This window comes from Pelodiscus sinensis, chromosome 8 (assembly GCF_049634645.1).
Source record: "Pelodiscus sinensis isolate JC-2024 chromosome 8, ASM4963464v1, whole genome shotgun sequence".
In the NCBI taxonomy this organism is placed as follows: Eukaryota; Metazoa; Chordata; order Testudines; family Trionychidae; genus Pelodiscus; species Pelodiscus sinensis.
This window is the reverse complement of record NC_134718.1, coordinates 28,747,271-28,759,588: the sequence shown is the minus strand read 5'-3', so window position 1 is coordinate 28,759,588 and position 12,318 is coordinate 28,747,271. Positions and strand designations below refer to the sequence as shown.

The 12,318-nt window shown below is 39.5% G+C and overlaps 1 protein-coding gene across 1 annotated transcript; it reads right to left on the bottom strand.

The window, feature by feature from the left end:
• Positions 1 to 4,677: 4,677 nt before the first annotated feature.
• SRGN (serglycin) lies at positions 4,678 to 10,040 on the bottom strand. The gene is made up of 3 exons (XM_006125245.4): positions 9,885 to 10,040; positions 7,559 to 7,706; positions 4,678 to 5,529 (listed from the first exon to the last, which is right to left on the bottom strand). Exons 1-3 carry the CDS (start codon positions 9,973 to 9,975, stop codon positions 5,325 to 5,327), a joined length of 444 nt encoding a protein of 147 aa, XP_006125307.1. The 5' UTR covers positions 9,976 to 10,040; the 3' UTR covers positions 4,678 to 5,324.
• Positions 10,041 to 12,318: the final 2,278 nt, after the last annotated feature.

Genomic DNA, 12,318 nt, shown 5'->3' with positions numbered 1-12,318 from the left:
ACTACAGCATTGATGTTGTGGTTGGTGTTTGCTACAGGCCACCGAATCAGGTGGATGAGGTAGATGACGCTATCTTCGGACAACTGAGCGAAGCTTCCAGATCGCAGGCCCTGGTTCTCGTGGGGGACTTTAATCACCCTGACATCTGCTGGGAAACCTATACAGCAGTACACAGACAATCCAGGATGTTTTTGGAGAATGTTGGGGATAACTTCTTGACACAGGTGCTGAAGGATCCGACCAGGGGCCGTGCGCAGCTTGACCTTCTGCTCACAAACAGGGAGGAACTAATAGGGGAAGTGGAGGTGGGTGACAACCTGGGAAGCAGTGATCATGAGATGGTAGATTTCAGGATCCTGACCAAAGGAAGAAAAGAGAGTAGTAAAATACACACCTTGGACTTCAAAAAAGCAGATTTTGACTCCCTCCGAGATCTGATGGGCAGAATCCCCTGGGATGTTAACATGAAGGGGAAAGGAGTCCAGGCTAGCTGGCAGTATTTTAAAGAAGCCTTATTGAAGGCACAGAAAGAAACCATCTCAACGCGTAGCAAGAGAGGCAAACATGGTAGGAGACCGGACTGGCTTACCGGGGAAATCCTTGGTGAACTTAAGCACAAAAAGGAAGCTTACAAAGAGTGGAAACTTGGACAAATGACCAGGGAGGAGTTTAAATGACCAGGGAGAGGTATAAATGTATAGCTCGAGAATGCCGGGGGGTTATCAGGAAGGCGAAAGTGCAAATGGAATTACGACTGGCTAAGGATGTGAAGGATAACAAGAAAGGTTTCTACAGACATGTTAACAAGAAGAAGGTGCTCAGAGAGGGTGTACGGCCCCTAATGGATGAAGGAGGTAACCTGGTGACAGATGATGTGGGGAAAGCTGAAGTACTCAATGCTTTCTTTGCCTCTGTATTCACGGACAAGGTCGGCTCCTGGACTTCTGCGCCAAGTGACGCAAGATGGGATGAAGATGGACAGCCCGTGGTGGGTAAAGAACAGGTTAGGAACTATTTAGAAATGCTAAACGTACATAAATCCATGGGTCCGGACTTAGTGCATCTGAGGGTACTGAGGGAGTTGGCAAATGTCATTGTGGAACCTTTGGCTATTATCTTTGAAAAGTCGTGAAGATCGGGAGAAATCCCGGATGACTGGAAAAAGGCAAATGTAGTGCCCATCTTCAAAAAAGAGAAGAAGGACGATCCAGGGAACTATAGGCCAGTCAATATTACCTCGGTTCTTGGAAAAATCATGGAAGGGATCCTTAAGGAATCTATATTGAGGCACTTGGATGAGAGGAAAGTGATTAAGAATAGTCAGCATGGATTCACAAAGGGCAAGTCGTGCCTGACCAATCTGATTAGCTTCTATGATGAGGTAACTGGCTCGGTGGACGTGGGGAAGTCAGTGGATGTTATATACCTTGACTTTAGCAAGGCTTTTGATACGGTCTCCCACAATATTCTTGCCAGCAAGTTAAGGGATTGTGGATTGGATAAATGGACAGTAAGATGGATAGAAAGATGGCTAGAAGGCTGGGCCCAGCGGGTACTGATCAATGGCTCGATGTCAGGTTGGCGGTCGGTTTCTAGCGGAGTGCCCCAAGGTTCGGTTCTAGGACCGGTTTTGTTCAATATCATTATTAATGACCTGGATGAGGGGATGGATTGCACCCTCAGCAAGTTTGCGGATGACACTAAGCTGGGGGGAGAGGTAGATACGCTTAAGGGCAGAGATAGGGTACAGAATGACTTAGACAAATTGGAGGATTGGGCCACAAGAAATCTGATGAGGTTCAACAAGGACAAGTGTAGAGTCCTGCACTTGGGACGGAAGAATCCCAAGCATAGTTACAAGCTGGGGACCAACCTGTTAAGTAGTAGTTCTGCAGAAAAGGACCTGGGGGTTAGAGTGGATGAGAAGCTAGATATGAGTCAACAGTGTGCCCTTGTAGCCAAGAAGGCTAATGGCATATTAGGTTGCATTAAGAGGAGCATTGCCAGCAGATCCAGAGATGTCATCATTCCCCTTTATTCGGCTTTGGTGAGGCCGCATCTGGAGTATTGTGTCCAGTTCTGGGCCCCCCACTACAAAAAGGATGTGGACACATTGGAGAGGGTCCAGCGGAAGGCAACCAAAATGATTAGGGGGCTGGAGCATATGACTTATGAGGAGAGGCTGAGGGACTTGGGTCTGTTTAGTCTGCAGAAGTGAAGAGTGAGGGGGGATTTGATAGCAGCCTTCAACTTCCTGAAGGGAGGTTCCAAAGAGGATGGAAAGAGGCTGTTCTCAGTAGTGACAGATGGCAGAACAAGGAACAATGGTCTCAAGTTGTGGTGGGAGAGGTCCAGGTTGGATATTAGGAAAAACTATTTCACTAGGAGGGTGGTGAAGCACTGGAATGGGTTACCTAGGGAAGTAATGGAGTCTCCATCCCTAGAGGTGTTTAAGTCTCAGCTTGACAAAACCCTGGCTGGGTTGATTTAGTTGGAATTGGTCCTGCCTAGAGCAGGGGGCTGGACTTGACGACCTTCTGAGGTCTCTTCCAGTTCTATGATTCTATGATCTACAATGGGGTTAAGAGCCAAGAAATCCTAAGTCCCAATATAATGCTTTGCTTGCTGTCAACTGGGGTTCTGCATGTGGTACATGAGACATTTTGTTTACCATTGCCCATTAGCAGGGTTGCTGGATTCTAGGTACATAAGAACAGTTAGCAAAACTACCCTATCCCATGAGATCTTTTTGGTTAGGACAATCTTGTGGCCCAGTGATATGATAGCAGGCCACTCATGTAACCCATTCAGTAGCCTAGTTTGCCCATCACTGCACTAGATAGTCTCAGGACATTCAGATCTCAGTCAATGCTTCCATCAGAAAAATGGTAGAGCTTACAACAACAATACCAAAGAAAAACATCCAACAGTACTACTTGAAACATCAGAAGTAGATGGAGAAACCTAATGTATTGTACTAACTGCGAAGGTAATCTTTAACAGTTGAGAATCATTGTTTATATTAAAAGTACATCTGGAATTATGAACTCTTTGTTATAGTCACACTACCAATCTATTTTCCAGTCCATGTTTTGGAACAAATACTTAGATGACCAACACGTGGGGTATTTGAAAGTTTAGCTTGTTAAAATGTAGGCTTGTAGTTTCAGCACCAGATGGCACTGTTACTTGGTATACGCAGTTATCTTCTGTGTGCTTTGCTATCATTGGTCTCAAATTTAGGGTTGCCAGATGGTTTCAATAAAAATACCGGACACACTTGGCATTATATCACAATCGACATTACATCTTATTTAGAAAATACCAGACATTTATATTTTCTCAATTTGTTTCCCAAACAGAAAGCTCAAATACTGGACTATCCAGTTCAAAACCAGACACCTGGCAACCCTAGTCTCAATCCTGCAAGGTGCTGAGGACTCTAGCCACAATCCAGCAAAGCACCTAACCTCATGCTGAGCTTCAAGCACAAGTAGTTCTATTGACTTGAACTACTCGCACAGTTAAGTGGTTTGCTGGGTTAGGTCCTTTGAATGAAGCAATTATTTCCAGTACAGTGTTTCTCAAAGTGGACCGTGAACCCACTCTGAGAAAGCTGTTACCAGGCCACTCTGTTTTGTTTACTTACCAGCTCCACAGCTACAGAGCCTTGCAGCCCTCATTGGCTGCAGTTCGCCATTGGCAGCAAAGGGGAGCCACAGCTGTGTTTACTGTGCTCCAGTAAACTCAGTCAATATTACCATCATTATATTACTGCCTATAGAATTGTGCTTGATTTATATTTAAAAACAGAATATTGTGTACCTCCAATATTATTTCTGTGATAGAGAGATAGTTTTGGTTTTTTACATTTTATTTAAAAGGCAGTTGTTATCATGGGAGAATGGTGACACTTGTTCTGTAAACCTTCATGCAACCTGTTAAAATTTTATTAATAATTTTAACAGTTGTCTGTGTTACCAAGTACATTGTTCTTCCTTGTAGACCACAATATTGTTATCCCCTTCTTCTGAATAAATCTAGGACTAAGTTTTTAGACCACTGTCAGAAAAATCAGCATGTGAAAGGGATGGAAAAGTGACTGTGATGGGGCTGAGGGTTATTTCATATGAAATACTAAAGCATTCTCTTTCTATCAGAGTAGAAAAATCAAACATAAAAGCATTTGGGCAAACAATTGCAAGTATTTCCTAGTCAGCAGAGATAATGTCTCCATTACTTTCTAAAATTAATCCTGCTCCCTATGAATCAATGGCAAAATTAGCACTGACTTCATTATGAGTTGTGGGTGATCAGCAACTGGAGGAACTAGAAATTATTATATTTTAAAATACATTTTAAATGATAATTTAAAATCTGGGAAACTTGTGGAAAGATCTTAAATCCTCAAAAATGGTGGATTTTCGGCAGCAATGGATTTAATATGCCTCTGATTACAACCTTTTCACAACTAGAATATTTTAGATTCTATTTTCAGAATGGCTACTAGAAACCAAAATTGTTTATTGTTCATTACTACCTATATTTTTGAATGCTCCAGCACTTAAAGAAAAAAACAGTATTTGGCTACATTGAAGTTTTAATAGAATTACAACTAATAGATGTAAATACAAGGAAAAATATTCAATCTGCAATTTAAAAATATAACAAGTGCAGTTGTTCTTTAACCACTTTTATTAATAGTAACATAGAAGGAATGTAGAAGGTACTATGATTCTTGGACCTACAGGGTCTGTCATTTCTACTAACAGGGAAAGCTAAAATCATATTATAATATTGTAAAAAGTCCAATTATTAAAATAACATTGTATTCGTTATTGTATAACATGGAATACAATTTATAATATCAAATAATTAATTTTACATATAAGCTTACTAGTACTTTATAGGGAAAAATTGTCTAGGGAGAGCAAAGAAAAAATTTGGGGGAGTTTACTTTTAGTTACATCAACTTTGTATGTGTCTGACTCCTGGATTGCTGCATGAATACACATACCTAATTTCTTCCAGTCATTTTCTTTTCTATACTAATATTTGTCTCAAGTGAGACTATCATGGAGCTTTTAAATTAAATTTCCCCATGATTTCAGAAATATTCTAAGCTTAGACATATACTGTACATATACATTTAGAGTGAGGTTGCATTTAACAAAGTTTTTTTTCAGCAAGGAAAAGCAATAAAGATTATAAAGGCGGTTTTTATAATGTTTATAAAACTGTTTGTCGTAAGACTATTCACTTAGTTATACAACATAGAAGAAGTATTGTAAATAAACTTCATGATAGAGATAAAGTCTTCTTTCTTACAGCATTAAATCTTCATTTGTTAGTTCCTGCTTCAACTCCTCTTTTTGAACAAAGCCAGAAGATGAAAAGTTAGGATATTCAACATTATAATCAATTCCTGATCCAGATTCTGGTTCTGTTTCAGGTATGTCATCAGTCCCAGATCCAGATTCCTCACCATAAAATTGGAAAATACCAGATTGCTCCTGAAATCTTTTCATCCTGAAATACACAAGAAAAATAACAATCAAAATTTATTCACAAGGACAAATGTGATTGTCCCATTCTGCTTAATATCCAATAGCTGATACTGAACTGCATTGTTTCTCAGAGACACAAGTTATGTGAAGTAATATCTGTTACTTCACCAACTTCTGTTGGTGAGAGAGACATGCCGTTTAGAGCTACACAGACCTCTTCTTCAGGTCTACAAAATAGACTGTCACAGCTAAATGCAAGGTCAAACAGATAGAATATGTGCTAACTATACTTAACTGAGAGACCATTGACCTCTAGTCATAAAACAAAAAGAGGGGTTATGGATAATAGATTGTTGTAAAAAGCCATAAATCCAGTGTCTTTATTAAGATCAGGAGTCTCAAACTCTCGGCCTGAGAACCATCACTGGCCAGAGTAGTTGCGTAATCTGCCCAGAAGTACCAGCAGGCTGGGGGGGGGGTAGGGAGAACGTGCCCATTCCAGTCCCCCAAGCTCTGCCCCTTCCTGTTATCTACCCACCCTCTCCCCCCATGACATCCCATCCATTGAGGGAGTGGCCTCATAGATTTATAGGCAGGGCACAGCAGCAGCAATCAGGACCCCCTGCATTCTCCACTGTGGTGAGAGATGTAGGGAAGCAAAGCAAGTGCACTCGCTGACTGCACTCCACTTCTCTGTGGCTCCCACTGCCATGAGGAGTGCAGGAGGCCTGACCACTGCTGCTGCACCATGCCAGGCCCCTCCTGGATATCCCTGAGGTTGCTTCCTTGATAGACAGGGTACTATCCGGGAGAGAGGGCAGGGAGGTGGCAGGAACGGGCGGAGCTTGGAGTATGGAAATGGAGAGCCCCACCCCCAACCCACTAATACTCCTGGGCTGGATTGCACAACTGCTCTGACTGGAGATGGCCTGCAGGCTGGGAGTTTGAGACTCCTGATTAAGTTAATGATTTGTAGTGTCTAGAAAAATTATTATTTTAAGCTCCAAGATTCATCTTTAGAAAGTATTCTTGTGGTTTTCTCAGTGTGAAGCACCTTATATCCATTGCTTAAAGAGGTCACATTACTCAGGATTAACCAGGGTCCCCAAACCCTTACTAGCAGGTGAATTTAGATCAATAGAAGGAAATACCTTACACAGCTTGCAGTCAAATTGAGAACGGACTCCTCCAGGAGGTCAAATACCATCAATGGATTTTTTTAGAGAGAAATTTTCTGACCAACAACATTTATAATTATACAAGCTAAATAATGGCATTCAAGCCTCAAGCTTATGAACATATGCTGAAGTCAGGAAACAATATTTCCATTCCCGCACTGACATACATAAGCACAAGTGGCTAGTTTATTTGTGCCCTCTTTAGAAACATGAAGGATTTGTCACTCCATATGATGAGATACCAGAGTTAATGGGTATTTTACCTGATTGGCTATGACAAATTCTGCTCAATATACTAATTTGTCTCCTTAGGCTTTAATGAAATATGATAATCATCCACATTAGTTTACTGTAATTTTCAAAATCAGGCCATGTTTGTACTATTACTTTTAAAAATTCAGACTCTTTCAACATGCAAAAGAAAATCAAATGCATAACGATAGATAGATAGATAGATAGATAGATAGATAGATAGATAGATAGATAGATAGATAGATAGATAGATAGATAGATATTTAAAACCATAACAGGGTTCAAAAAAGAACTATATATGTTCACGGAGGATAGACCCATCAATGGCTATTAACCAGGCAGGTCAGAGATGAAATCCTATTCTCTGAGTGTCTCTAGCCTCTGTTTGCCAGAAGCTGGAAATGAACAGTGGGGGATAGATCACTTGGTTTCCAGTTCTTTTAAGCATCTGGCACTGGCCACTCTTGGAAGATAGATATTGGGCTAGATGGACCATTGGTCTGATCTACAATGGCAGTTTTTATGTATATTAGAAGTCAAAGATGTAAGCACTTTAGTTAGGAATACTGAAAGCTTATTGATGTCAACCACAAATATTGAGGGGTTAATTCATTTACTTACAGAAATGGATCAGCCTTGGGAGGGAGAATTCTGTTAGCTCCACCTTCAGAAATTTCAAACAACGGTCCTTTTTCTTCAATGCAGTTAGCAGACAAGATGTCTGGTCTGCATCTTACCCTCTGGAATCTTGCTTTCTGCACTGGAACACCTGATCAAATTATTTGTACACTATTAGTATGAATGAATGCAGTCAATATTATGGACTATGTTAATTTATGAACATCTGATTAGGAAACTGGCAGTTATAACTGTATGCATGTATTTAGTAATTGCCCAACCATAAACAATTCTGGCAAGATATTTTTTAATTAATCAGTAATATTCCTGTATTCCATATTACATCCATATGCGCACAGCTTCCAAACACTACAGAAATTCCATGTGAAACAGCTATATAAAGTTCGATGTCTCTCATGCCAAAAAGAGTAGATTTCCAAATTATACGGACAGGGATGAAAAAGACACACAGAGGCTGGAAAGGCACATAGCAATGTGCAAAGTATGGTTCTAATCTTATGAAGTGCCGAGCACACTATAGCTCCCAGGTGCCAGAGCTGGCGTGGAGACTGAGAGCCTTTCTGTGGATTTCCCTACCCTTCCGCAGATGCCCCAGAATGTCAAAGGTAACCAACCTCCCCAACAGAATTAAGAACCCTAACAGAGATTTCCTCCCTACCCTCCTGTGGGATCTCTACATTAATAATAAGGCTCTGTAGCATAGAGTGCAGTGTGTATTTACTGACTTGGAAAGTAGCTGCTGCAGATATTCACTAAACACTTTTCAGATGCTCTTTCACTTCCTCCCGTCCCCTCAGTGTCTAACCTACATTCACATCTAATTTTGAAAAAGCTTTTTTTTTTAAATTTAAGTTGCAAAATAAAAAATAAACCAACAAACAACTGTTTGAAACCAAAATTTTCATTCTTCTTTTGCTGTCATTAACTAATCGCATCTGAATCCTCATGTTATATTCTCCTTCTCTGGGTATTTCCATCTAATTTCGTTTTATTCTTTGAAAATGTCTCTTCTTGGTAACTACAGTCCCTTGTAACATTGTCTATTACCATGTTGTACTGAATCACTCTTCCAAGGTACAATGTAACTCTCCAAGCACATTCTTTCCTCCAGTGGGTTAAAACCTGTTCCGACACTGATACACACATTTCTTCTACAGGAGACAGAAAGTGCTTGGAGAGTTACTTATAACAATTATTTCACATCTCTCTCAGAGTCTTTTCTTTTAATTGTTATTCTATTTGTATATTATTAAAAATAAAGTCTGTGTATAATAAATGTAGAAAGTACCATGCCTTTTGTGTGCATAAAAGTCAGGTAATAATCAACCAAAGAAAATAATATTTAGGATGGAAACACCAGTAGGTATCTAATTAATGCAGATAACTGTGATAATATCTCTACAGGAAATACACGTATATAGCTTGAAAACTAGATGTCTCTAATAAGTCCAGGATGTCTGTGTCATTGTGAACCAACGTTTCCTTTTAGCTGTTATAGTGCATGGTGTTGTAATTCTTGCTGTATTGAATAAAACCCTTAACTTCCCCATACTTACACAAATGTCCTATTTCCCCATGAAAAAAATGAATCTATAATATGAGAAATATGCATCTTCTCAAATATTTTCTTAACTGTTAAGATCTTACATTCAACAATCTGTTATAATCCCAAAACAAACACATTAATGTCAATACATTGAAAGGGTATAAATGAGAGCAAAATTGGGCACCATAGCTGCTTTTACAAAGTAACTTTCTGTAATTTTACATATTATCTATAGGTGATTTATCAGCCTTATTGTTGATTGAAACAACTCCAATAAAGGTCTACTTGAAGTCCTTACTTCCTGAAATGTAGATCCATTTTAGATTGCTGTATTTCAGACTCAGTTGAATGAAAAAATCTGTAAATTACTCAGATAATAGCACGATGTTGATGTATTTCACCCACTACAAAAACAGTTGGCTAAGAAATTCATATAGATAGAACTTCGATAACTTTTTATAGCCATCAATTACATCATTTTTATAAAATAAATTCTAATACTAACTACACATAACATCTACATAAGAAGGACAGAAAAGATCCACTTGCCAAAGGCAGTTTTATCACAATTTGCATGATACAAAAAGTTATGCTGATGGAAAATTTAACAAAAAAAAATCATTTTATAAAAAGTAGGTTTTATTATTTCTACTTTAAGGTCAATTGTCAGAATTCTTCTTTAAAATCAACAGTACCTTACTTGGCCTATACTACATAGTTTAGAAAGAGGATTATAGAAATAACAACCATTCACTGTTTTACCTTGTGCTGAGTATCCCATAAAGAGGATTATACAAACAGCCAGGAAAATCCTCCCATTACGTCTCACAAGAGTCTGCATTTTGGCTTGCATTCCTCCACACTCTGCCACTCTTCACTACAGCTTCACACTTAGGAAATAAAACGAGGGGCAATGAGATAGACTTTTAGAAAAGGTTTCCAAAACCTCAAACCCAGCCCATATCCTGCGTCACAACTTCCTGATTGAACTGAAGCATCTACAATAAAAAACTAGAGTCTTGTTATGTGGTTCTTACTCAGACAAAAATCACCACTGACTTCAAGAGACGTTTTTCCTGAGTTACTGAGGTCCCAGTAAGCACCATAATAAAAAAGTTACTTCAGCGATTAGAAATGAGAGGCCAGAAATATGTGACACAATCCAGCCTGCCTATAGACTTTCCCCAAAGCATATAGTATCTGCAGACATGTCAGCCGCCAGAGGTCTACTGTAAATTTGTCACTCCTAATTAAAAACCAGGTAGCAATCTGTTGATATCCCAAACTTTCAGGCAAGTAGGCAACTGTAGTGCTGCATTGGCAACAGAAGTAAATTTCCCCTTTCTAAAGCAAGCCATAAGCATATTATTTGTAGCATAATCAGTGTGAAACTTGAAGCTTACAGAGCTTGTGAAACTCTCACGTTGCAAAAATTCTTAAATTCAGGATTTGTATTCCAACTGTTTTTTTATTTCTTGAAGGGTGAAAACCTGGACCTACTTAATAGGAATGAGGAGAATTTTTTCTGAATATTTAGGAGAAATTCCACTTGATTCCCCAGGGGTCCAGCTAGGTTTTAGAACAATATGTCACAATTCCAAAATAACTGCACCTTTGACCCATGCATGACTTCTTTGAGGGCATCTTGTTTAGTTCTCATATCTCTAGCTTTCACCTTTCTGGAAATGGATCCCACAATGCCCTTTCTCCAGACTGGGGATTTATACTGCAGATTCCTGTAATTCATTGTGATTCTCTTAGGCCATCTCACTATAGGTCAGCACCTAGGGTGTGTCTAAACTACATGACTCCGTCGATGGAGCCATGTAGATTAGGCTGATCGGCAGAGGGAAATGAAGCCGCAATTTAAATAATCGCAGCTTCATTTACATTTAAATGGCTGCCGCACTGAGCCGACAAACAGCTGATCAGCTGTTTGTCGGCTCAGCGCGCTAGTCTGGACGCTCCCGCACCGACCTGAAAGCCCTTTATCGACCTCCCCGTTATGCCTCGTACGATGAGGTTTACCGGGGAGGTCGATAAAGGGCTTTCATGTCGACAGAGGAGCGTCCAGATTAGCGTGCTGAGCCGACAAACAACTGATCAGCTGTTTGTCGGCTCAGCGCGGCAGCCATTTAAATTTAAATGAAGCCACGATTATTTAAATCGAGGCTTCATTTCCCTTTTCCGAACAAAGAAATCTACATGGCTCTGTCGATGGAGCCATGTAGTCTAGACGTACCCTTGCAGTCCTGTTCTCTCAGTAGCAATAACAGAGTTAACCAATGCCCATCAAGCTTTCATAAGGCAAAGTGCTTTTGTTCTGATTAAATAGCATTACAGAGAAAATATATAATAAAAATAAACAGTTTATTTGCAGATCAAATTTACCAGGCAGTCAGCTATCTTCCATATGGTGACTCAGATAAAATTAAAGTGCTTCAGGCACTTTCAACATGGCCTGAACTGTTTCATGACAATTGCCAGATAAGAACAACCTCCTTATACAGTTTACAGTTCTTTGTTTGCCAGGCCTTTTCAACCAGGACAAATTGATATATGTGCTATCTCCTCTGGGTATGAAACTTCCACATACTTGTTACTTGCATTAAAATTTACATTATTTCCTGCCCCCTTGCCCAGTGATTTTAATTGGTGAATTTCATTTGGAACCATTTGTCTCACCCATTGACCTAGAAATACAATCACTAGCATAAAGATACATATAACATACAAAGGTAATGAAATAGTCTGTGAATATTCTCAGGTATCCATAGCATTTGTCACATCTCAATGTAAAAGTCTTTGAATATTCTGTGTTTCCAATGTATTGCAGCTATCACACAGAAATATGAGTATTAACAAAAATCACATTTACTCAAGATACAAGTTTTGCAGGTTGGGCCTATCCTTTTAACCTTCTCTGGTAATGTTGAGGCTAACTTCAAAGATTAACATATTTTACATTACATTCTGGATTCCTTACAAATGGGACCATTTTAATAATGTTTCCTTTCACAAATACTTTGATTCACAAGTGACATAACTAAGGCTGGCATAAACAATGACGTGCTTGACACATTCTTTCATCACAGTAATGCCAATATACAGGAGAATGCACACGGGAAGATAAGAAGGGGCCTGGGTCCTACCACTAACTAGCAGGGACACAGAACTCCTCCAGCCCCAGTTCTGC

Coding starts and splice junctions, on each gene's coding strand:
- SRGN (XM_006125245.4), bottom strand. CDS start 9,975: ATGCAAGCCAAAATGCAGACTCTTGTGAGACGTAATGGGAGGATTTTC. Junction 7,707..9,884: donor TATGGGATACTCAGCACAAG/GTAAAACAGTGA, acceptor TAATTTGATCAG/GTGTTCCAGTGCAGAAAGCA. Junction 5,530..7,558: donor CCCAAGGCTGATCCATTTCT/GTAAGTAAATGA, acceptor TGTGTATTTCAG/GATGAAAAGATTTCAGGAGC.